Here is a 26,606-nt window from a genome sequence, read left to right on the forward strand (position 1 = left end):
CCACACTATGCAGTATTTAAAACAGTTTCCACACTATGCAGTATTTAAAACAGTTTCCATAACTACACTATGCAGTATTTAAAACAGTTTCCATAACTACACTATGCAGTATTTAAAACAGTTTCCATAACTACACTATACAGTATTTAAAACAGTTTCCACACTATGCAGTATTTAAAACAGTTTCCATAACTACACTATGCAGTATTTAAAACAGTTTCCACACTATGCAGTATTTAAAACAGTTTCCACACTATACAGTATTTAAAACAGTTTCCATAACCACACTATGCAGTATTTAAAACAGTTTCCACACTATGCAGTATTTAAAACAGTTTCCATAACCACACTATGCAGTATTTAAAACAGTTTCCACACTATGCAGTATTTAAAACAGTTTCCATAACTACACTATGCAGTATTTAAAACAGTTTCCACACTATGCAGTATTTAAAACAGTTTCCATAACTACACTATGCAGTATTTAAAACAGTTTCCATAACTACACTATGCAGTATTTAAAACAGTTTCCACACTATGCAGTATTTAAAACAGTTTCCATAACTACACTATGCAGTATTTAAAACAGTTTCCATAACCACACTATGCAGTATTTAAAACAGTTTCCATAACTACACTATGCAGTATTTAAAACAGTTTCCATAACTACACTATGCAGTATTTAAAACAGTTTCCACACTATACAGTATTTAAAACAGTTTCCATAACTACACTATGCAGTATTTAAAACAGTTTCCACACTATGCAGTATTTAAAACAGTTTCCACACTATGCAGTATTTAAAACAGTTTCCACACTATGCAGTATTTAAAACAGTTTCCACACTATGCAGTATTTAAAACAGTTTCCATAACTACACTATGCAGTATTTAAAACAGTTTCCATAACTACACTATGCAGTATTTAAAACAGTTTCCACACTATGCAGTATTTAAAACAGTTTCCATAACTACACTATGCAGTATTTAAAACAGTTTACACACTATGCAGTATTTAAAACAGTTTCCATAACTATGCAGTATTTAAAACAGTTTCCACACTATGCAGTATTTAAAACAGTTTCCATAACCACACTATGCAGTATTTAAAACAGTTTCCACACTATGCAGTATTTAAAACAGTTTCCACACTATGCAGTATTTAAAACAGTTTCCATAACCACACTATGCAGTATTTAAAACAGTTTCCACACTATACAGTATTTAAAACAGTTTCCACACTATGCAGTATTTAAAACAGTTTCCACACTATGCAGTATTTAAAACAGTTTCCATAACCACACTATGCAGTATTTAAAACAGTTTCCACACTATACAGTATTTAAAACAGTTTCCATAACTACACTATGCAGTATTTAAAACAGTTTCCACACTATGCAGTATTTAAAACAGTTTCCACACTATGCAGTATTTAAAACAGTTTCCACACTATACAGTATTTAAAACAGTTTCCACACTATGCAGTATTTAAAACAGTTTCCACACTATGCAGTATTTAAAACAGTTTCCATAACCACACTATGCAGTATTTAAAACAGTTTCCACACTATGCAGTATTTAAAACAGTTTCCATAACTACACTATGCAGTATTTAAAACAGTTTCCACACTATGCAGTATTTAAAACAGTTTCCATAACTACACTATGCAGTATTTAAAACAGTTTCCATAACTATACAGTATTTAAAACAGTTTCCATAACTACACTATGCAGTATTTAAAACAGTTTCCACACTATACAGTATTTAAAACAGTTTCCATAACCACACTATACAGTTTTTAAAACAGTTTCCACACTATACAGTATTTAAAACAGTTTCCATAACTACACTATGCAGTATTTAAAACAGTTTCCATAACTACACTATGCAGTATTTAAAACAGTTTCCACACTATGCAGTATTTAAAACAGTTTCCATAACTACACTATGCAGTATTTAAAACAGTTTCCATAACTACACTATGCAGTATTTAAAACAGTTTCCACACTATGCAGTATTTAAAACAGTTTCCATAACCACACTATACAGTATTTAAAACAGTTTCCATAACCACACTATGCAGTATTTAAAACAGTTTCCATAACTACACTATACAGTATTTAAAACAGTTTCCACACTATACAGTATTTAAAACAGTTTCCATAACTACACTATGCAGTATTTAAAACAGTTTCCACACTATACAGTATTTAAAACAGTTTCCACACTATACAGTATTTAAAACAGTTTCCATAACTACACTATGCAGTATTTAAAACAGTTTCCACACTATGCAGTATTTAAAACAGTTTCCATAACCACACTATGCAGTATTTAAAACAGTTTCCATAACTACACTATACAGTATTTAAAACAGTTTCCACACTATACAGTATTTAAAATAGTTTCCATAACTACACTATGCAGTATTTAAAACAGTTTCCATAACTACACTATACAGTATTTAAAACAGTTTCCATAACTACACTATACAGTATTTAAAACAGTTTCCATAACTACACTATGCAGTATTTAAAACAGTTTCCACACTATGCAGTATTTAAAACAGTTTCCATAACTACACTATGCAGTATTTAAAACAGTTTCCACACTATACAGTATTTAAAACAGTTTCCACACTATACAGTATTTAAAACAGTTTCCACACTATACAGTATTTAAAACAGTTTCCATAACTACACTATGCAGTATTTAAAACAGTTTCCACACTATGCAGTATTTAAAACAGTTTCCATAACTACACTATGCAGTATTTAAAACAGTTTCCACACTATGCAGTATTTAAAACAGTTTCCATAACCACACTATGCAGTATTTAAAACAGTTTAGTAGTATGGGGAGGAGAGGAGAGTGGTATAGTATGGGGAGGAGAGGAGAGTGGTATAGTATGGGGAGTAGAGTAGAGTGGTATAGTATGGGGAGGAGAGGAGAGTGGTATAGTAGAGGGGAGTAGAGTGGTATAGTATGGGGAGGAGAGGAGAGTGGTATAGTATGGGGAGTAGAGTAGAGTGGTATAGTAGAGGGGAGTAGAGTGGTATAGTATGGGGAGGAGAGGAGAGTGGTATAGTATGGGGAGGAGAGGAGAGTGGTATAGTATGGGGAGTAGAGGAGAGTGGTATAGTATGGGGAGGAGAGTAGAGTGGTATAGTATGGGGAGGAGAGGAGAGTGGTATAGTATGGGGAGGAGAGGAGAGTGGTATAGTATGGGGAGGAGAGGAGAGTGGTATAGTATGGGGAGGAGAGGAGAGTGGTATAGTATGGGGAGGAGAGTAGAGTGGTATAGTATGGGGAGTAGAGGAGAGTGGTATAGTATGGGGAGGAGAGGAGAGTGGTATAGTATGGGGAGGAGAGGAGAGTGGTATAGTATGGGGAGTAGAGGAGAGTGGTATAGTATGGGGAGTAGAGGAGAGTGGTATAGTATGGGGAGGAGAGTAGAGTGTTATAGTAGAGGAGAGTGGTATAATATGGGGAGTAGAGCGGTATAGTATGGGGAGTAGAGGAGAGTGGTATAGTATGGGGAGTAGAGGAGAGTGGTATAGTATGGGGAGGAGAGTAGAGTGGTATAGTATGGGGAGTAGAGGAGAGTGGTATAGTATGGGGAGTAGAGGAGAGTGGTATAGTATGGGGAGTAGAGGAGAGTGGTATAGTATGGGGAGGAGAGGAGAGTGGTATAGTATGGGGAGTAGAGTAGAGTGGTATAGTATGGGGAGGAGAGGAGAGTGGTATAGTAGAGGGGAGTAGAGTAGAGTGGTATAGTAGAGGGGAGTAGAGTGGTATAGTATGGGGAGGAGAGGAGAGTGGTATAGTATGGGGAGGAGAGGAGAGTGGTATAGTAGAGGGGAGTAGAGTGGTATAGTATGGGGAGGAGAGGAGAGTGGTATAGTATGGGGAGTAGAGTAGAGTGGTATAGTAGAGGGGAGTAGAGTGGTATAGTATGGGGAGGAGAGGAGAGTGGTATAGTATGGGGAGGAGAGGAGAGTGGTATAGTATGGGGAGTAGAGGAGAGTGGTATAGTATGGGGAGGAGAGTAGAGTGGTATAGTATGGGGAGTAGAGGAGAGTGGTATAGTATGGGGAGGAGAGTAGAGTGGTATAGTATGGGGAGTAGAGTAGAGTGGTATAGTATGGGGAGTAGAGGAGAGCGGTATATTAGAGGGGAGTAGAGGAGAGTGGTATAGTATGGGGAGGAGAGTAGAGTGGTATAGTAGAGGAGAGTGGTATAGTATGGGGAGTAGAGGAGAGTGGTATAGTATGGGGAGTAGAGGAGAGTGGTATATTAGAGGGGAGTAGAGGAGAGTGGTATAGTATGGGGAGGAGAGTAGAGTGGTATAGTAGAGGAGAGTGGTATAGTATGGGGAGTAGAGGAGAGTGGTATAGTATGGGGAGGAGAGTAGAGTGGTATAGTAGAGGAGAGTGGTATAGTATGGGGAGTAGAGAAGAGTGGTATAGTATGGGGAGTAGAGCGGTATAGTATGGGGAGTAGAGGAGAGTGGTATAGTATGGGGAGTAGAGGAGAGTGGTATAGTATGGGGAGGAGGGTAGAGTGGTATAGTATGGGGAGTAGAGGAGAGTGGTATAGTATGGGGAGTAGAGGAGAGTGGTATAGTATGGGGAGTAGAGTAGAGTGGTATAGTATGGGGAGTAGAGGAGAGTGGTATAGTATGGGGAGGAGAGTGGTATAGTAGAGGGGAGTAGAGGAGAGTGGTATAGTTTGGGGAGTAGAGGAGAGTGTTATAGTATGGGGAGTAGAGGTGAGTGGTATAGTATGGGGAGGAGAGTGGTATAGTAGAGGGGAGTAGAGGAGAGTTGTATAGTATGGGGAGTAGAGGAGAGTGGTATAGTATAGGGAGTAGAGGAGAGTGGTATAGTATGGGGAGTAGAGGAGAGTGGTATAGTATGGGGAGTAGAGGAGAGTGGTATAGTATGGGGAGTAGAGGAGAGTGATATAGAATGGGGAGTAGAGGAGAGTGATATAGAATGGGGAGTAGAGGAGAGTGATATAGTATGGGGAGTAGAGGAGAGTGGTATAGTATCGGGAGTAGAGGAGAGTGGTATATTATGGGGAGTAGAGGAGAGTGGTATAGTATGGGGAGTAGAGTAGAGTGGTATAGTATGGGGAGGAGAGGAGAGTGGTATAGTATGGGGAGTAGAGTAGAGTGGTATAGTAGAGGGGAGTAGAGTGGTATAGTATGGGGAGGGGAGTAGAGTGGTATAGTATAGGGAGGAGAGGAGAGTGGTATAGTATGGGGAGGAGAGGAGAGTGGTATAGTATGGGGAGGAGAGTAGAGTGGTGTAGTATGGGGAGTAGAGGAGAGTGGTATAGTATGGGGAGTAGAGGAGAGTGGTATAGTATGGGGAGGAGAGTAGAGTGGTGTAGTATGGGGAGTAGAGGAGAGTGGTATAGTATGGGGAGGAGAGGAGAGTGGTATAGTATGGGGAGTAGAGGAGAGTGGTATAGTATGGGGAGTAGAGGAGAGTGGTATAGTATGGGGAGGAGAGTAGAGTGTTATAGTAGAGGAGAGTGGTATAGTATGGGGAGTAGAGCGGTATAGTATGGGGAGTAAAGGAGAGTGGTATAGTATGGGGAGTAGAGTAGAGTGGTATAGTATGGGGAGTAAAGGAGAGTGGTATAGTATGGGGAGGAGAGTAGAGTGTTATAGTAGAGGAGAGTGGTATAGTATGGGGAGTAGAGCGGTATAGTATGGGGAGTAGAGCGGTATAGTATGGGGAGTAGAGGAGAGTGGTATAGTATGGGGAGGAGAGGAGAGTGGTATAGTATGGGGAGTAGAGGAGAGTGGTATAGTATGGGGAGTAGAGGAGAGTGGTATAGTATGGGGAGGAGAGGAGAGTGTTATAGTAGAGGAGAGTGGTATAGTATGGGGAGTAGAGCGGTATAGTATGGGGAGTAGAGGAGAGTGGTATAGTATGGGGAGTAGAGGAGAGTGGTATAGTATGGGGAGGAGAGTAGAGTGGTATAGTATGGGGAGTAGAGGAGAGTGGTATAGTATGGGGAGTAGAGGAGAGTGGTATAGTATGGGGAGTAGAGTGGTATAGTATGGGGAGTAGAGGAGAGTGGTATATTAGAGGGGAGTAGAGGAGAGTGGTATAGTATGGGGAGGAGAGTAGAGTGGTATAGTAGAGGAGAGTGGTATAGTATGGGGAGTAGAGGAGAGTGGTATAGTATGGGGAGGAGAGTAGAGTGGTATAGTAGAGGAGAGTGGTATAGTATGGGGAGTAGAGAAGAGTGGTATAGTATGGGGAGTAGAGCGGTATAGTATGGGGAGTAGAGGAGAGTGGTATAGTATGGGGAGTAGAGGAGAGTGGTATAGTATGGGGAGGAGGGTAGAGTGGTATAGTATGGGGAGTAGAGGAGAGTGGTATAGTATGGGGAGTAGAGGAGAGTGGTATAGTATGGGGAGTAGAGTAGAGTGGTATAGTATGGGGAGTAGAGGAGAGTGGTATAGTATGGGGAGGAGAGTGGTATAGTAGAGGGGAGTAGAGGAGAGTGGTATAGTTTGGGGAGTAGAGGAGAGTGGTATAGTATGGGGAGTAGAGGAGAGTGGTATAGTATGGGGAGGAGAGTGGTATAGTAGAGGGGAGTAGAGGAGAGTTGTATAGTATGGGGAGTAGAGGAGAGTGGTATAGTATAGGGAGTAGAGGAGAGTGGTATAGTATGGGGAGTAGAGGAGAGTGGTATAGTATGGGGAGTAGAGGAGAGTGGTATAGTATGGGGAGTAGAGGAGAGTGATATAGAATGGGGAGTAGAGGAGAGTGATATAGAATGGGGAGTAGAGGAGAGTGATATAGTATGGGGAGTAGAGGAGAGTGATATAGTATGGGGAGTAGAGGAGAGTGGTATAGTATGGGGAGTAGAGTAGAGTGGTATAGTATGGGGAGTAGAGTAGAGTGGTATAGTATGGGGAGGAGAGGAGAGTGGTATAGTATGGGGAGGAGAGGAGAGTGGTATAGTATGGGGAGTAGAGGAGAGTGGTATAGTATGGGGAGTAGAGGAGAGTGGTATAGTATGGGGAGTAGAGGAGAGTGGTATAGTAGAGGGGAGTAGAGTGGTATAGTATGGGGAGGGGAGTAGAGTGGTATAGTATAGGGAGGAGAGGAGAGTGGTATAGTATGGGGAGGAGAGGAGAGTGGTATAGTATGGGGAGGAGAGTAGAGTGGTGTAGTATGGGGAGTAGAGGAGAGTGGTATAGTATGGGGAGGAGAGGAGAGTGGTATAGTATGGGGAGTAGAGGAGAGTGGTATAGTATGGGGAGTAGAGGAGAGTGGTATAGTATGGGGAGGAGAGTAGAGTGTTATAGTAGAGGAGAGTGGTATAGTATGGGGAGTAGAGCGGTATAGTATGGGGAGTAAAGGAGAGTGGTATAGTATGGGGAGTAGAGTAGAGTGGTATAGTATGGGGAGTAAAGGAGAGTGGTATAGTATGGGGAGGAGAGTAGAGTGGTATAGTATTGGGAGTAGAGCGGTATAGTATGGGGAGTAGAGCGGTATAGTATGGGGAGTAGAGGAGAGTGGTATAGTATGGGGAGGAGAGGAGAGTGGTATAGTATGGGGAGTAGAGGAGAGTGGTATAGTATGGGGAGTAGAGGAGAGTGGTATAGTATGGGGAGGAGAGGAGAGTGTTATAGTAGAGGAGAGTGGTATAGTATGGGGAGTAGAGCGGTATAGTATGGGGAGTAGAGGAGAGTGGTATAGTATGGGGAGTAGAGGAGAGTGGTATAGTATGGGGAGGAGAGTAGAGTGGTATAGTATGGGGAGTAGAGGAGAGTGGTATAGTATGGGGAGTAGAGTGGTATAGTATGGGGAGTAGAGGAGAGTGGTATATTAGAGGGGAGTAGAGGAGAGTGGTATAGTATGGGGAGGAGAGTAGAGTGGTATAGTAGAGGAGAGTGGTATAGTATGGGGAGTAGAGGAGAGTGGTATAGTATGGGGAGTAGAGGAGAGTGGTATATTAGAGGGGAGTAGAGGAGAGTGGTATAGTATGGGGAGGAGAGGAGAGTGGTATAGTATGGGGAGGAGAGTAGAGTGGTATAGTAGAGGAGAGTGGTATAGTATGGGGAGTAGAGAAGAGTGGTATAGTATGGGGAGTAGAGCGGTATAGTATGGGGAGTAGAGGAGAGTGGTATAGTATGGGGAGTAGAGGAGAGTGGTATAGTATGGGGAGGAGAGTAGAGTGGTATAGTATGGGGAGTAGAGGAGAGTGGTATAGTATAGGGAGTAGAGGAGAGTGGTATAGTATGGGGAGTAGAGTAGAGTGGTATAGTATGGGGAGTAGAGGAGAGTGGTATAGTATGGGGAGGAGAGTGGTATAGTAGAGGGGAGTAGAGGAGAGTGGTATAGTATGGGGAGTAGAGGAGAGTGGTATAGTATGGGGAGTAGAGGAGAGTGGTATAGTATGGGGAGGAGAGTGGTATAGTAGAGGGGAGTAGAGGAGAGTGGTATAGTATGGGGAGTAGAGGAGAGTGGTATAGTATAGGGAGTAGAGGAGAGTGGTATAGTATGGGGAGTAGAGGAGAGTGGTATATTATGGGGAGTAGAGGAGAGTGGTATAGTATGGGGAGTAGAGTAGAGTGGTATAGTATGGGGAGTAGAGGGGAGTGGTATAGTAGAGGGGAGTGGTATAGTAGAGGGGAGTGGTATAGTAGAGGAGAGTGGTATAGTGTGTGGAGGAGAGGAGAGTGGTATAGTATGGGGAGTAGAGTAAAGTGGTATAGTATGGGGAGGAGAGGAGAGTGGTATAGTAGAGGGTGGTAGAGGAGAGTGGTATAGTATGGGGAGTAGAGGAGAGTGGTATAGTATGGGGAGGAGAGTGGTATAGTAGAGGGGAGTAGAGGAGAGTGGTATAGTAGTGGAGAGGAGAGTGGTATAGTATGAGGAGGAGAGTGGTATAGTAGAGGAGAGTGGTATAGTATGGGGAGTAGAGGAGAGTGGTATAGTATGGGGAGGAGAGGAGAGTGGTATAGTATGGGGAGTAGAGTAGAGTGGTATAGTAGAGGGGAGTAGAGTGGTATAGTATGGGGAGGAGAGGAGAGTGGTATAGTATGGGGAGGAGAGGAGAATGGTATAGTATGGGGAGTAGAGGAGAGTGGTATAGTATGGGGAGGAGAGTAGAGTGGTATAGTATGGGGAGTAGAGGAGAGTGGTATAGTATGGGGAGGAGAGTAGAGTGGTATAGTATGTTGAGTAGAGGAGAGTGGTATAGTATGGGGAGGAGAGGAGAGTGGTATAGTATGGGGAGTAGAGGAGAGTGGTATAGTAGAAGGGAGTAGAGTGGTATAGTATGGGGAGGAGAGGAGAGTGGTATAGTATGGGGAGTAGAGTAGAGTGGTATAGTAGAGGGGAGTAGAGTGGTATAGTATGGGGAGGAGAGGAGAGTGGTATAGTATGGGGAGGAGAGGAGAGTGGTATAGTATGGGGAGTAGAGGAGAGTGGTATAGTATGGGGAGGAGAGTAGAGTGGTATAGTATGGGGAGTAGAGGAGAGTGGTATAGTATGGGGAGGAGAGTAGAGTGGTATAGTATGTTGAGTAGAGGAGAGTGGTATAGTTTGGGGAGGAGAGGAGAGTGGTATAGTATGGGGAGTAGAGGAGAGTGGTATAGTATGGGGAGTAGAGGAGAGTGGTATAGTATGGGGAGGAGAGTAGAGTGTTATAGTAGAGGAGAGTGGTATAGTATGGGGAGTAGAGTGGTATAGTATGGGGAGTAGAGGAGAGTGGTATAGTATGGGGAGTAGAGGAGAGTGGTATAGTATGGGGAGGAGAGTAGAGTGGTATAGTATGGGGAGTAGAGGAGAGTGGTATAGTATGGGGAGTAGAGTAGAGTGGTATAGTATGGGGAGTAGAGGAGAGTGGTATATTAGAGGGGAGTAGAGGAGAGTGGTTTAGTATGGGGAGGAGAGTAGAGTGGTATAGTAGAGGAGAGTGGTATAGTATGGGGAGTAGAGGAGAGTGGTATAGTATGGGGAGTAGAGGAGAGTGGTATATTAGAGGGGAGTAGAGGAGAGTGGTATAGTATGGGGAGGAGAGTAGAGTGGTATAGTAGAGGAGAGTGGTATAGTATGGGGAGTAGAGGAGAGTGGTATAGTATGGGGAGGAGAGTAGAGTGGTATAGTAGAGGAGAGTGGTATAGTATGGGGAGTAGAGAAGAGTGGTATAGTATGGGGAGTAGAGGAGAGTGGTATAGTATGGGGAGGAGAGTAGAGTGGTATAGTATGGGGAGTAGAGGAGAGTGGTATAGTATGGGGAGGAGAGTGGTATAGTAGAGGGGAGTAGAGGAGAGTGGTATAGTATGGAAAGTAGAGGAGAGTGGTATAGTATGGGGAGTAGAGGAGAGTGGTATAGTATGGGGAGGAGAGTGGTATAGTAGAGGGGAGTAGAGGAGAGTGGTATAGTATGGGGAGTAGAGGAGAGTGGTATAGTATGGGGAGTAGAGGAGAGTGGTATAGTATGGGGAGTAGAGAAGAGTGATATAGAATGGGGAGTAGAGGAGAGTGATATAGTATGGGGAGTAGAGGAGAGTGGTATAGTATGGGGAGTAGAGGAGAGTGGTATATTATGGGGAGTAGAGGAGAGTGGTATAGTATGGGGAGTAGAGGAGAGTGGTATAGTATGGGGAGTAGAGGAGAGTGGTATAGTATGGGGAGTAGAGGAGAGTGGTATAGTATGGGGAGGAGAGTAGAGTGGTATAGTAGAGGAGAGTGGTATAGTATGGGGAGTAGAGAAGAGTGGTATAGTATGGGGAGTAGAGGAGAGTGGTATAGTATGGGGAGGAGAGTAGAGTGGTATAGTATGGGGAGTAGAGGAGAGTGGTATAGTATGGGGAGTAGAGGAGAGTGGTATAGTATGGGGAGTAGAGGAGAGTGGTATAGTATGGGGAGGAGAGTGGTATAGTAGAGGGGAGTAGAGGAGAGTGGTATAGTATGGGGAGTAGAGGAGAGTGGTATAGTATGGGGAGTAGAGGAGAGTGGTATAGTATGGGGAGTAGAGAAGAGTGATATAGAATGGGGAGTAGAGGAGAGTGATATAGTATGGGGAGTAGAGGAGAGTGGTATAGTATGGGGAGTAGAGGAGAGTGGTATATTATGGGGAGTAGAGGAGAGTGGTATAGTATGGGGAGTAGAGGAGAGTGGTATAGTATGGGGAGTAGAGGGGAGTGGTATAGTAGAGGGGAGTGGTATAGTGTGTAGAGGAGAGTAGAGTGGTATAGTATGGGGAGTAGAGTAGAGTGTTATAGTATGGGGAGGAGAGGAGAGTGGTATAGTAGAGGGTGGTAGAGGAGAGTGGTATAGTATGGGGAGTAGAGGAGAGTGGTATAGTATGGGGAGGAGAGTGGTATAGTAGAGGGGAGTAGAGGAGAGTGGTATAGTATGGGGAGGAGAGTAGAGTGGTATAGTAGAGGAGAGTGGTATAGTATGGGGAGTAGAGGAGAGTGGTATAGTATGGGGAGTAGAGGAGAGTGGTATATTAGAGGGGAGTAGAGGAGAGTGGTATAGTATGGGGAGGAGAGTAGAGTGGTATAGTAGAGGAGAGTGGTATAGTATGGGAAGTAGAGGAGAGTGGTATAGTATGGGGAGGAGAGTAGAGTGGTATAGTAGAGGAGAGTGGTATAGTATGGGGAGTAGAGAAGAGTGGTATAGTATGGGGAGTAGAGCGGTATAGTATGGGGAGTAGAGGAGAGTGGTATAGTATGGGGAGTAGAGGAGAGTGGTATAGTATGGGGAGAAGAGTAGAGTGGTATAGTATGGGGAGTAGAGGAGAGTGGTATAGTATGGGGAGTAGAGTAGAGTGGTATAGTATGGGGAGTAGAGTAGAGTGGTATAGTATGGGGAGTAGAGGAGAGTGGTATAGTATGGGGAGGAGAGTGGTATAGTAGAGGGGAGTAGAGGAGAGTGGTATAGTATGGGGAGTAGAGGAGAGTGGTATAGTATGGGGAGTAGAGGAGAGTGGTATAGTATGGGGAGTAGAGGAGAGTGGTATAGTAGAGGGGAGTAGAGGAGAGTGGTATAGTATGGGGAGTAGAGGAGAGTGGTATAGTATAGGGAGTAGAGGAGAGTGGTATAGTATGGGGAGTAGAGGAGAGTGGTATAGTATGGGGAGTAGAGGAGAGTGATATAGAATGGGGAGTAGAGGAGAGTGACATAGTATGGGGAGTAGAGGAGAGTGGTATAGTATGGGGAGTAGAGGAGAGTGGTATATTATGGGGAGTAGAGGAGAGTGGTATAGTATGGGGAGTAGAGTAGAGTGGTATAGTATGGGGAGTAGAGGGGAGTGGTATAGTAGAGGGGAGTGGTATAGTAGAGGAGAGTGGTATAGTATGGGGAGTAGAGTAGAGTGGTATAGTATGGGGAGGAGAGGAGAGTGGTATAGTAGAGGGTGGTAGAGGAGAGTGGTATAGTATGGGGAGTAGAGGAGAGTGGTATAGTATGGGGAGTAGAGGAGAGTGGTATAGTATGGGGAGGAAAGTGGTATAGTAGAGGGGAGTAGAGGAGAGTGGTATAGTATGGGGAGGAGAGGAGAGTGGTATAGTATGAGGAGGAGAGTGGTATAGTAGAGGAGAGTGGTATAGTATGGGGAGTAGAGGAGAGTGGTATAGTATGGGGAGGAGAGGAGAGAGGTATAGTATGGGGAGGAGAGGAGAGTGGTATAGTATGGGGAGTAGAGTGGTATAGTAGAGGGGAGTAGAGTGGTATAGTATGGGGAGGAGAGGAGAGTGGTATAGTATGGGAAGTAGAGTAGAGTGGTATAGTAGAGGGGAGTAGAGTGGTATAGTATGGGGAGTAGAGGAGAGTGGTATAGTATGTGGAGGAGAGGAGAGTGGTATAGTATGGGGAGGAGAGGAGAGTGGTATAGTATGGGGAGGAGAGGAGAGTGGTATAGTAGATGAGAGTGGTATAGTATGGGGAGTAGAGGAGAGTGGTATAGTATGGGGAGGAGAGGAGAGTGGTATAGTATGGGGAGGAGAGGAGAGTGGTATAGTATGGGGAGTAAAGAAGAGTGGTATAGTATGGGGAGTATAGCGGTATAGTATGGGGAGTAGAGGAGAGTGGTATAGTATGGGGAGTAGAGGAGAGTGGTATAGTATGGGGAGGAGAGTAGAGTGGTATAGTATGGGGAGTAGAGTAGAGTGGTATAGTATGGGGAGTAGAGGAGAGTGGTATAGTATGGGGAGTAGAGGAGAGTGGTATAGTATGGGGAGTAGAGGAGAGTGGTATTGTATGGGGAGGAGAGTGGTATAGTAGAGGGGAGTAGAGGAGAGTGGTATAGTATGGGGAGTAGAGGAGAGTGGTATAGTATGGGGAGTAGAGGAGAGTGATATAGTATGGGGAGTAGAGGAGAGTGGTATAGTATGGGGAGTAGAGGAGAGTGGTATATTATGGGGAGTAGAGGAGAGTGGTATAGTATGGGGAGTAGAGTAGAGTGGTATAGTATGGGGAGTAGAGGGGAGTGGTATAGTAGAGGGGAGTGGTATAGTAGAGGGGAGTGGTATAGTAGAGGAGAGTGGTATAGTATGGGGAGTAGAGTAGAGTGGTATAGTATGGGGAGGAGAGGAGAGTGGTATAGTAGAGGGTGGTAGAGGAGAGTGGTATAGTATGGGGAGTAGAGGAGAGTGGTATAGTATGGGGAGTAGAGGAGAGTGGTATAGTATGGGGAGGAGAGTGGTATAGTATGGGGAGGAGAGTGGTATAGTATGGGGAGTAGAGGAGAGTGGTATAGTATGGGGAGTAGAGGAGAGTGGTATAGTATGGGGAGTAGAGGAGAGTGGTATAGTATGGGGAGTAGAGGAGAGTGGTATAGTATGAGGAGAGTGGTATAGTAGAGGAGAGTGGTATAGTATGGGGAGGAGAGGAGAGTGGTATAGTATGGGGAGTAGAGGAGAGTGGTATGGTATGGGGAGTAGAGGAGAGTGGTATAGTATGGGGAGTAGAGGAGAGTGGTATAGTATGGGGAGGAGAGGAGAGTGGTATAGTAGAGGGGAGTGGTATAGTATGGGGAGTAGAGGGGAGTGGTATAGTATGGGGAGTAGAGGAGAGTGGTATAGTATGGGGAGTAGAGGAGAGTGGTATAGTATGGGGAGGAGAGTGGTATAGTATGGGGAGGAGAGGAGAGTGGTATAGTATGGGGAGGAGAGGAGAGTGGTATAGTATGGGGAGTAGAGGAGCGTGGTATAGTATGGGGAGTAGAGGAGCGTGGTATGGGGAGTAGAGGAGAGTGGTATAGTATGGGGAGGAGAGGAGAGTGGTATAGTATGGGGAGTAGAGGAGAGTGGTATAGTATGGGGAGGAGACTGGTATAGTAGAGGGGAGTAGAGGAGAGTGGTATAGTATGGGGAGGAGAGGAGAGTGGTATAGTAGAGGAGAGTGGTATAGTAGAGGGGAGTGGTATAGTATGGGGAGGAGAGGAGAGTGGTATAGTATGGGGAGGAGAGGAGAGTGGTATAGTATGGGGAGTAGAGGAGCGTGGTATGGGGTGTAGAGGAGAGTGGTATAGTAGAGGGGAGTAGAGGAGATGGTATAGTATGGAGAGTAGAGGAGAGTGGTATAGTATGGGGAGTAGAGAAGAGTGGTATAGTATGGGGAGGAGAGGAGAGTGGTATAGTATGGGGAGGAGAGGAGAGTGGTATAGTATGGGGAGTAGAGGAGAGTGGTATAGTATGGGGAGTAGAGGAGAGTGGTATAGTATGGGGAGTAGAGGAGAGTGGTATAGTAGAGGGGTATAGTATGGAGAGTAGAGGAGAGTGGTATAGTATGGGGAGGAGAGTGGTATAGTATGGGGAGGAGAGTGGTATAGTATGGGGAGGAGAGGAGAGTGGTATAGTTTGGGGAGTAGAGGAGAGTGGTATAGTATGGGGAGGAGAGTAGAGTGGTATAGTATGGGGAGGAGAGTAGAGTGGTATAGTATGGGGAGTAGAGGAGAGTGGTATAGTATGGGGAGGAGAGTGGTATAGTATGGGGAGGAGAGTGGTATAGTATGGGGAGTAGAGGAGAGCGGTATAGTATGGGGAGTAGAGGAGAGCGGTATAGTATGGGGAGTAGAGGAGAGTGGTATAGTATGGGGAGGAGAGTGGTATATAATGGGGAGGAGAGGAGAGTGGTATAGTAGATGAGAGTGGTATAGTAGATGAGAGTGGTATAGTATGGGGAGTAGAGGAGAGTGGTATAGTATGGGGAGGAGACTGGTATAGTAGAGGGGAGGAGAGGAGAGTGGTATGGGGAGGAGAGTGGTATAGTATGGGGAGTAGAGGAGACTCTCTTCTCTGTATGTACCAATGACGTCGCTCTTACTGCTGGTGATTCTCTGATCCACCTCTATGCAGACGACACTATTCTGTATACTTCCCTTCTTTTGACACTGTGTTAACAACCCTCCAGACGAGCTTCAATGCCATACAACTCTCCTTCCGTGGCCTCCAACTGCTCTTAAATGCTAGTAAAACTAAGTGCATGCTCTTCAACCGATCCCTGCCTGCGCCTCCCCGCCCGTCCAGCATCACTACTCTGGACTATTCTGACTTAGAATATGTGGACAACTACAAATACCTAGGTGTCTGGTTAGACTGTCAACTCTCCTTCCAGACTCACATTAAGCATCTCCGATCCAAAATTAAATATAGAATCGGCTTCTTATTTCGCAACAAAGTCTCCTTCACCCACGCCGCCAAACATACCCTCGTAAAACTGACTATCCTACCGATCCTCGACTTCGGCGATGTCATTTACAAAATAGCCTCCAACACTCTACTCAACAAACTGGATGCAGTCTATCACAGTGCCATCCGTTTTGTCACCAAAGCCCCATATACTGCCCACCACTGCGACCTGTATGCTCACGTTGGCTGGCCCTCGCTACATATTCGTCGCCAAACCCACTGGCTCCAGGTCATTTATAAGTCTCTGCTAGATAAAGTCCCGCCTTATCTCAGCTCACTGGTCACCATAGCAACACCCACCCGTAGCACGCGCTCCAGCAGGTATATGTCACTGGACATCCCCAAAGCCAACACTTCCTTTGGCCGCCTTGGCGCAGCATGTTAAGGGGAGCGGAGTAGGGAGTGGCGGGACGGAGTAGGGAGTGGCGGGACGGAGTAGGGAGTGGCGGGACGGTGTAGGGAGTGGCGGGACGGAGTAGGGAGTGGCGGGACGGAGTAGGGAGTGGCGGGACGGAGTAGGGAGTGGCGGGACGGAGTAGGGAGTGGCGGGACGGAGTAGGGAGTGGCGGGACGGAGTAGGGAGTGGCGGGACGGAGTAGGGAGTGGCGGGACGGAGTAGGGAGTGGCGGGACGGAGTAGGGAGTGGCGGGACGGTGTAGGGAGTGGCGGGACGGAGTAGGGAGTGGCGGGACGGAGTAGGGAGTGGCGGGACGGAGTAGGGAGTGGCGGGACGGAGTAGGGAGTGGCGGGACGGAGTAGGGAGTGGCGGGACGGAGTAGGGAGTGGCGGGACGGAGTAGGGAGTGGCGGGACGGAGTAGGGAGTGGCGGGACGGAGTAGGGAGTGGCGGTAGGGAGTGGCGGTAGGGAGTGGCGGGACGGAGTAGGGAGTGTCGGGACGGAGTAGGGAGTGGCGGGACGGAGTGGGGAGTGTCGGGACGGAGTGGGGAGTGGCGGGACGGAGTGGGGAGTGGCGGGACGGAGTAGGGAGTGGCGGGACGGAGTAGGGAGTGGCGGGACGGAGTAGGGAGTGGCGGGACGGAGTGGGGAGTGGCGGGACGGAGTGGGGAGTGGCGGGACGGAGTGGGGAGTGGCGGGACGGAGTGGGGAGTGGCGGGACGGAGTGGGGAGTGGCGGGACGGAGTGGGGAGTGGCGGGACGGAGTGGGGAGTGGCGGGACGGAGTAGGGAGTGGCGGGACGGAGTAGGGAGTGGCGGGACGGAGTAGAGAGTGGCGGGACGGAGTAGAGAGTGGCGGGACGGAGTAGGGAGTGGCGGTAGGGAGTGGCGGGACGGAGTAGGGAGTGGCGGGACGGAGTAGGGAGTGGCGGGACGGAGTAGGGAGTGGCGGGACGGAGTAGGGAGTGGCGGGACGGAGTAGGGAGTGGCGGGACGGAGTAGGGAGTGGCGGGACGGAGTAGGGAGTGGCGGGACGGAGTAGGGAGTGGCGGGACGGAGTAGGGAGTGGCGGGACGGAGTAGGGAGTGGCGGGACGGAGTAGGGAGTGGCGGGACGGAGTAGGGAGTGGCGGGACGGAGTAGGGAGTGGCGGGACGGAGTAGGGAGTGGCGGGACGGAGTAGGGAGTGGCGGTAGGGAGTGGCGGTAGGGAGTGGCGGTAGGGAGTGGCGGTAGGGAGTGGCGGTAGGGAGTGGCGGGACGGAGTAGGGAGTGGCGGGACGGAGTGGCGGGACGGAGTAGGGAGTGGCGGGACGGAGTAAGGAGTGGCGGGACGGAGTAGGGAGTGGCGGTAGGGAGTGGCGGTACGGAGTAGAGAGTGGCGGGACGGAGTGGCGGGACGGAGTAGGGAGTGGCGGGACGGAGTAAGGAGTGGCGGGACGGAGTAGGGAGTGGCGGTAGGGAGTGGCGGTACGGAGTAGAGAGTGGCGGGACGGAGTAGGGAGTGGCGGTAGGGAGTGGCGGTAGGGAGTGGCGGTACGGAGTAGGGAGTGGCGGTAGGGAGTGGCGGGACGGAGTAAGGAGTGGCGGGACGGAGTAGGGAGTGGCGGGACGGAGTAGGGAGTGGCGGGACGGAGTAGGGAGTGGCGGTAGGGAGTGGCGGTAGGGAGTGGCGGGACGGAGTAGGGAGTGGCGGGACGGAGTAGGGAGTGGCGGGACGGAGTAGGGAGTGGCGGGACGGAGTAGGGAGTGGCGGGACGGAGTAGGGAGTGGCGGGACGGAGTAGGGAGTGGCGGGACGGAGTAGGGAGTGGCGGGACGGAGTAGGGAGTGGCGGGACGGAGTAGGGAGTGGCGGGACGGAGTAGGGAGTGGCGGGACGGAGTAGGGAGTGGCGGGACGGAGTAGGGAGTGGCGGGACGGAGTAGGGAGTGGCGGGACGGAGTAGGGAGTGGCGGGACGGAGTAGGGAGTGGCGGGACGGAGTAGGGAGTGGCGGGACGGAGTAGGGAGTGGCGGGACGGAGTAGGGAGTGGCGGGACGGAGTAGGGAGTGGCGGGACGGAGTAGGGAGTGGCGGGACGGAGTAGGGAGTGGCGGGACGGAGTAGGGAGTGGCGGGACGGAGTAGGGAGTGGCGGGACGGAGTAGGGAGTGGCGCGGCGGAGTAGGGAGTGGCGGGACGGAGTAGGGAGTGGCGGGACGGAGTAGGGAGTGGCGGGACGGAGTAGGGAGTGGCGGGACGGAGTAGGGAGTGGCGGGACGGAGTAGGGAGTGGCGTGGCACGTTAAAGGTACCATTTGGATGCCTCCAACCTCAACAACAGCTAGCTGTGTGGTTAGGTGTCTGGTTAGAGTGTAAACTCTGTGGCGTGACCTTACAGCACGTTCTTCACTGTGTTACACTAATACACGATCACATATAGACATGTCTGGGATTCCTCTGGTGACCCACCTACCCTCAACACTACTCATTCATGTCTCTTCTCCTCTCTTATACCATGGTACTGTACTCCTCAACACTACTCATTCATGTCTCCTCTCTTATACCATGGTACTGTAGTCCTCAACACTACTCATTCATGTCTCCTCTCTCTCTCTCTTATACCATGGTACTGTACTCCTCAACACTACTCATTCATGTCTCCTCTCTCTCTCTCTTATACCATGGCACTGTAGTCCTCAACACTACTCATTCATGTCTCCTCTCTCTCTTATACCATGGTACTGTACTCCTCAACACTACTCATTCATGTCTCCTCTCTCTTATACCATGGCACTGTAGTCCTCAACACTACTCATTCATGTCTCCTCTCTCTTATACCATGGTACTGTAGTCCTCAATACTACTCATTCATGTCTCCTCTCTCTCTCTCTTATACGATGGTACTGTAGTCCTCAACACTACTCATTCATGTCTCCTCTCTCTTATACCATGGTACTGTAGTCCTCAACACTACTCATTCATGTCTCCTCTCTCTCTCTCTTATACCATGGTACTGTACTCCTCAACACTACTCATTCATGTCTCCTCTCTCTTATACCATGGTACTGTACTCCTCAACACTACTCATTCATGTCTCCTCTCTCTCTCTCTTATACCATGGTACTGTACTCCTCAACACTACTCATTCATGTCTCCTCTCTCTTATACCATGGTACTGTACTCCTCAACACTACTCATTCACGTCTCCTCTCTCTTATACCATGGTACTGTACTCCTCAACACTACTCATTCATGTCTCCTCTCTCTCTCTCTCTCTTATACCATGGTACTGTAGTCCTCAACACTACTCATTCATGTCTCCTCTCTCTCTCTCTCTCTTATACCATGGTACTGTACTCCTCAACACTACTCATTCATGTCTCCTCTCTCTCTCTCTTATACCATGGTACTGTACTCCTCAACACTACTCATTCATGTCTCCTCTCTCTCTTATACCATGGTACTGTACTCCTCAACACTACTCATTCATGTCTCCTCTCTCTCTCTTATACCATGGTACTGTACTCCTCAACACTACTCATTCATGTCTCCTCTCTCTGCATGAAGTTTATATTTTTTGTCTTTGTCTTGTCTTTGTGCATGTTGTAGGATACTTCAAACTGTGATTCATGTTTTTCATTAAATCACTATTATGGATCAATGACAATAATCCTAACCATCTGCATGTAACTCTGCTGTAACCCATTAACCTGACCTTAACCATAACCTCTCACCCTAACCTTTACCACCACTTACTGTCTGTTTCAGGCTGCTCCTCCCCCTGACAGTCTCGGCCAACGACCTCGCCACCCTGTCCCCAACGTTCCCTCCACGCTGGACAAGCAGACTAACTGGTCCAGCGTTCTCCCACTGCCCACACCTCAGGAGAGGATGAAGAGCGACTCACAAGTCATCACATCCTGCGTCATCCCAATTAACGTCACTGGTAAATACCATGCAGCTTCTTAACCCTTTGAATGCGTCCAGCATGGCAGTCTATTGCTCATATAGTGCACTACTTTTGACCAGGGCCAATGGCACCCTATCTCCTATATAGTGCACTACTTTTGACCAGGGCCAATGGTACCCTATCTCCTAATAGTGCACTACTTTTGACCAGGGCCAATGGCACCCTATCTCCTATATAGTGCACTACTTTTGACCAGGGCCAATGGCACCCTATCTCCTATATAGTGCACTACTTTTGACCAGGGCCAATGGCACCCTATCTCCTATATAGTGCACTACTTTTGACCAGGGCCAATGGCACCCTATCTCCTATATAGTGCACTACTTTTGACCAGGGCCCACTTGACCAGTGTGTTTTCAGAGGTCTCCTCTGTCGCTGCATGTACCACAGCAGCCCTCATCCTTCTAACTGTCCGTCCCTACCTGTCCCTTATACTCAGGGGTGAAAGTTGTTCATTTATTTATTCCACCTTTATGGGGGGTGCTGAGCTGTTGGCCGGGGTTGGGGTCGCCAGGAGGAATGGCCAGCCGTAGAGAAATGCTTATTGAAATTCTTATCGGTGGTGACAGTGTTTCCTAGCCTCAGTGCAGTGGGCAGCTGGGAGGAGGTGCTCTTATTCTCCATGGACTTTACAGTGTCCCAGAACTTTTTGGAGTTAGAGCTACAGGATGCAAATTTCTGTTTGAAAAAGCTGGCCATTTCTTTCCTAACTGACTGAGTATATTGGTTCCTGACTTCCCTGAAAAGTTGCATATCGTGGGGGCTATTCGATGCTATTGCAGTACGCCACAGGATATTTTTGTGCTGGTCGAGGGCAGTCAAGTCTGGGGTGAACCAAGGGCTATATCTTTTCTTAGTTCTACATTTTCTGAATGGGGCATGCTTATTTAAGATGGCGAGGAAATTACTTTTTAAGAATGACCAGGCATCCTCTACTGACATGATGAGGTCAATATCCTTCCAGGATACCCAGGTCGATTAGAAAGGCCTGCTCGCAGAAGTGTTTTAGAGAGCGTTTGATAGTGATGAGTGGAGGTCGTTTGACCGCAGACCCATTACGGACGCAGGCAATGAGGCAGTGATCGCTGAGATCCTGATTGAAAACAGCAGAGGTGTATTTGGAGGGCAGGTTGGTTAAGATGATATCTATGAGGGTGCCCATGTTTACGGGTTTAGGGTTGTACCTGGTGGGTTCCTTGATGATTTGTGTGAGATTGAGGGCATCTAGCTTAGATTGTAGGACGTCTGTGGACCAGTCGTGGTGGTATGGTGGGGCGCCGTGTCGACAAAGGGACCGGGCCAGATGGCGAGAGAGGTATTGTAGTTGTAGTAATTTAGTTTGCTAGCCGGGAGATGCGCTAGCTAGCTGTGAAAATCAGCTTCGGGGCTGGGCCACTCGGTGGCAACCAGCTAACTGGTGCTAGCTTTGGGGCAGGGGCGTTAGCCAGTATAGCCACTCGGTAGCAGTTAGCTAGCAGCGATGATCCGATGCAAAGGTCCACAGCTTGCGGCAAGGATCCGATGGAGAAGTGGATTCTAGCCGTGTTGGGGTAGAGTCCGGGAGGCATCGGCTGAGTAGCCGAGTGATCACAGAGAAGGCTGGGAGGTGGGCCTGGCTCAGGTTTAGCTTCGGGGCTGGGCCACTCGGTGGCAGCTAGCTAGCTGTGATAATTAGCTTCGGGGCTGGGTCACTCGGTGGCAGCTAGCTAGCTGTGATGATCAGCTTCGGGGCTGGGCCACTCGGTGGCAGCTAGCTAGCTGTGATAATCAGCTTCGGGGCTGGGCCACTCGGTGGCAGCTAGCTAGCTTTGATGATCAGCTTCGGGGCTGGGTCACTCGGTGGCAGCTAGCTAGCTGTGATAATCAGCTTCGGGGCTGGGCCACTCGGTGGCAGCTAGCTAGCTGTGATAATCAGCTTCGGGGCTGGGCCACTCGGTGGCAGCTAGCTAGCTGTGATGATCAGCTTCGGGGCTGGGTCACTCGGTGGCAGCTAGCTAGCTGTGATGATCAGCTTCGGGGCTGGGCCACTCGGTGGCAGCTAGCTAGCTGTGATGATCAGGAGTAATGGTCCAGGGTTTACGGCAGGAATACGGCATTGTAGTGGAGAAAACAGTCCGATACAGGCAGGCTGGCAAGTATTATCCATGCTAAAAGCAGCTGGAGTCTGTGCCGAAGTTAAAGGCTGCTAGCAGTGGCTAACAATGACTAAATAGCTGGTAGCTAATTAGCTGTTTAGCTTCTGATGGCTAGCTACTAATGGAGGTTCTGGCTATAAGGTCTAAAAATAGCGGATCCGTGTCACATTGGGTGAAGCGGTTTACCGGAAGGTATATTAAATTTAAAAATGGAAAAGAGATTGAAAATACATTTGAAATATATACAAAAAAGACGATAAATACAAAACGAGAAGACGACGAACTAGGTCTGCATTGCTACGCCATCTTGGAAGTAAGGCGTTATCGTCTGGTACGGCGTCACGGCAAAATAAATAGTGGGGGTACGCCGTACCTGTAAAACATGAGCCTATCACGATAATTTAAACAAAATGTAAAGAAATCTGTAGGCTATGTATACCACTTTTTATTTATACAACATGTCAGAGTCATGAAAAATGTGCAAATGGATTTGACAACAGGTGGACAGCCTACGCTCCACAATGCGATGTGGTTCGATGAGAACACTGACATTTTGCCTCCGCTGTTTGGAGGCTGGAAAACGTGGCGAGTTGACGGACGTGCTCGAGTAGCCTATTTTTTATTTATTTTTTTATTTATTTATTTCACCTTTATTTAACCAGGTAAGCTAGTTGAGAACAAGTTCTCATTTGCAACTGCGACCTGGCCAAGATAAAGCATAGCAGTGTGAACAGACAACAACACAGAGTTACACATGGAGTAAACAATAAACAAGTCAATAACACAGTAGGAAAAAGAGAATCTATATACAATGTGTGCAAAAGGCATGAGGTAGGCAATAAATCGAGTAATTACAATTTAGCAGATTAACACTGGAGTGATAAATCATCAGATGATCATGTGCAAGAAGAGATACTGGTGTGCAAAAGAGCAGAAAAGTAAATAAATAAAAGCAGTATGGGGGTGAGGTAGGTAAATTGGGTGGGTAGTTTACAGATGGACTATGTACAGCTGCAGCGATCGGTTAGCTGCTCGGATAGCAGATTTTTAAAGTTGTTGAGGGAGATAAAAGTCTCCAACTTCAGAGATTTTTGCAATTCGTTCCAGTCGCAGGCAGCAGAGAACTGGAAGGAAAGGCGTCCAAATGAGGTTTTGGCTTTAGGGATGATCAGTGAGATACACCTGCTGGAGCGCGTGCTACGGGTGGGTGTAGCCATCGTGACCAGTGAACTGAGATAAGGCGGCACTTTACCTAGCATAGCCTTGTAGATGACCTGGAGCCAGTGGGTCTGACGACGAACATGTAGCGAGGGCCAGCCGACTAGGGCATACAGGTCGCAGTGGTGGGTCGTATAAGGTGCTTTAGTAACAAAACGAATGGCACTGTGATAAACTGCATCCAGTTTGCTGAGTAGAGTATTGGAAGCTATTTTGTAGATGACATCGCCGAAGTCGAGGATCGGTAGGATAGTCAGTTTTACTAGGGTAAGTTTGGCGGCGTGAGTGAAGGAGGCTTTGTTGCGGAATAGAAAGCCGACTCTAGATTTGATTTTGGATTGGAGATGTTTGATATGAGTCTGGAAGGAGAGTTTGCAGTTTAGCCAGACACCTAGGTAATTATAGATGTCCACATATTCTAGGTCGGAACCGTCCAGGGTGGTGATGCTAGTCGGGCGTGCGGGTGCAGGCAGCGAACGGTTGAAAAGCATGCATTTGGTTTTACTAGCGTTTAAGAGCAGTTGGAGGCCACGGAAGGAGTGTTGTATGGCATTGAAGCTCGTTTGGAGGTTAGATAGCACAGTGTCCAAGGAAGGGCCGGAAGTATACAGAATGGTGTCGTCTGCGTAGAGGTGGATCAGGGAATCGCCCGCAGCAAGAGCAACATCATTGATGTATACAGAGAAAAGAGTCGGCCCGAGAATTGAACCCTGTGGTACCCCCATAGAGACTGCCAGAGGACCGGACAACATGCCCTCCGATTTGACACACTGAACTCTGTCTGCAAAGTAGTTGGTGAACCAGGCAAGGCAGTCATTAGAAAAACCGAGGCTACTGAGTCTGCCGATAAGAATATGGTGATTGACAGAGTCGAAAGCCTTGGCCAGGTCGATGAAGACGGCTGCACAGTAATGTCTTTTATCGATGGCGGTTATGATATCGTTTAGTACCTTGAGCGTGGCTGAGGTGCACCCGTGACCGGCTCGGAAACCGGATTGCACAGCGGAGAAGGTACGGTGGGATTCGAGATGGTCCGTGATCTGTTTGTTGACTTGGCTTTCGAAGACCTTAGATAGGCAGGGCAGGATGGATATAGGTCTGTAACAGTTTGGGTCCAGGGTGTCTCCCCCTTTGAAGAGGGGGATGACCGCGGTACGCCCTTTGAAGTGACTGTTTGACAATCAGACGAAACATTATGACTGGTTGTATTTATGCCACAATAAAACGGCATCCTTTCTTAACGACAAGACCCACAGAGATCCTGTTGAATTAATCGGGACTCTATATGGAATTATGTGATTAGGCCCATAAAAAGATTTGGTGCTGTGCTTGCATTTAGGAGGTCCCGTATTGGGAGGAAATGAATTATACTTTCACCCCTGATTACACTGTCACCATACCGTAATATAGCATCACTACCCTGGTTATACGGTCTCCACCTGTCACCATACCGTAATATAGCATCACTACCCCTGGTTATACGGTCTCCACCTGTCACCATACCGTAATATAGCATCACTACCCTGGTTATACTGTCTCCACCTGTCACTATACCGTAATATAGCATCACTACCCTGGTTATACTGTCTCCACCTGTCACTATACCGTAATATAGCATCACTACCCTGGTTATACTGTCTCCACCTGTCACCATACCGTAATATAGCATCACTACCCTGGTTATACTGTCTCCACCTGTCACCATACCGTAATATAGCATCACTACCCCTGGTTATACTGTCTCCACCTGTCACCATACCGTAATATAGCATCACTACCCTGGTTATACGGTCTCCACCTGTCACCATACCGTAATATAGCATCACTACCCTGGTTATACGGTCTCCACCTGTCACCATACCGTAATATAGCATCACTACCCTGGTTATACTGTCTCCACCTGTCACCATACCGTAATATAGCATCACTACCCTGGTTATACTGTCTCCACCTGTCACCATACAGTAATATAGCATCACTACCCTGGTTATACTGTCTCCACCTGTCACCATACCGTATTATAGCATCACTACCCTGGTTATACTGTCTCCACCTGTCACCATACAGTAATATAGCATCACTACCCTGGTTATACTGGCTCCTGTCACCATACCGTAATATAGCATCACTACCCTGGTTATACTGGCTCCACCTGTCACCATACAGTAATATAGCATCACTACCCTGGTTATACTGTCTCCACCTGTCACCATACAGTAATATAGCATCACTACCCTGGTTATACTGTCTCCTGTCACTATACCGTAACATAGCATCACTACCCTGGTTATACTGTCTCCTGTCACCATACTGTAATATAGCATCACTACCCTGGTTATACCGTCTCCTGTCACCATACCGTAATATAGCATCACTACCCTGGTTATACTGTCTCCACCTGTCACCATACTGTAATATAGCATCACTACCCTGGTTATACTGTCTCCACCTGTCACCATACAGTAATATAGCATCACTACCCTGGTTATACTGTCTCCACCTGTCACCATACCGTAATATAGCGTCACTACCCTGGTTATACTGTCTCCTGTCACTATACCGTAATATAGCATCACTACCCTGGTTATACTGTCTCCTGTCCCTATACCGTAATATAGCATCACTACCCTGGTTATACTGTCTCCACCTGTCACCATACCGTAATATAGCATCACTACCCTGGTTATACTGTCTCCACCTGTCACCATACAGTAATATAGCATCACTACCCTGGTTATACTGTCTCCACCTGTCACCATACCGTAATATAGCATCACTACCCTGGTTATACTGTCTCCACCTGTCACCATACCGTAATATAGCATCACTACCCTGGTTATACTGTCTCCACCTGTCACCATACAGTAATATAGCATCACTACCCTGGTTATACGGTCTCCACCTGTCACCATACCGTAATATAGCATCACTACCCTGGTTATACTGTCTCCACCTGTCACCATACTGTATTATAGCATCACTACCCTGGTTATACTGTCTCCACCTGTCACCATACCGTAATATAGCATCACTACCCTGGTTATACTGTCTCCACCTGTCACCATACAGTAATATAGCATCACTACCCTGGTTATACTGTCTCCACCTGTCACCATACCGTAATATAGCATCACTACCCTGGTTATACTGTCTCCACCTGTCACCATACCGTAATATAGCATCACTACCCTGGTTATACTGTCTCCACCTGTCACCATACCGTAATATAG

At 47.6% G+C, this 26,606-nt stretch overlaps 1 protein-coding gene across 1 annotated transcript in view; it reads left to right on the forward strand.

The window, feature by feature from the left end:
- The window catches only part of LOC129867661 (actin remodeling regulator NHS-like), a 162,452-nt gene that overhangs the window by 87,267 nt on the left and 48,579 nt on the right, over positions 1 to 26,606 (forward strand). The window contains exon 5 of the mRNA XM_055941237.1: positions 19,822 to 19,999. Coding sequence (XP_055797212.1) covers positions 19,822 to 19,999 — 178 coding nt within the window. The remainder of the gene's footprint in view (positions 1 to 19,821; positions 20,000 to 26,606) is intronic.

This window comes from Salvelinus fontinalis, chromosome 12 (genome assembly GCF_029448725.1).
Source record: "Salvelinus fontinalis isolate EN_2023a chromosome 12, ASM2944872v1, whole genome shotgun sequence".
Taxonomy (NCBI): Eukaryota; Metazoa; Chordata; class Actinopteri; order Salmoniformes; family Salmonidae; genus Salvelinus; species Salvelinus fontinalis.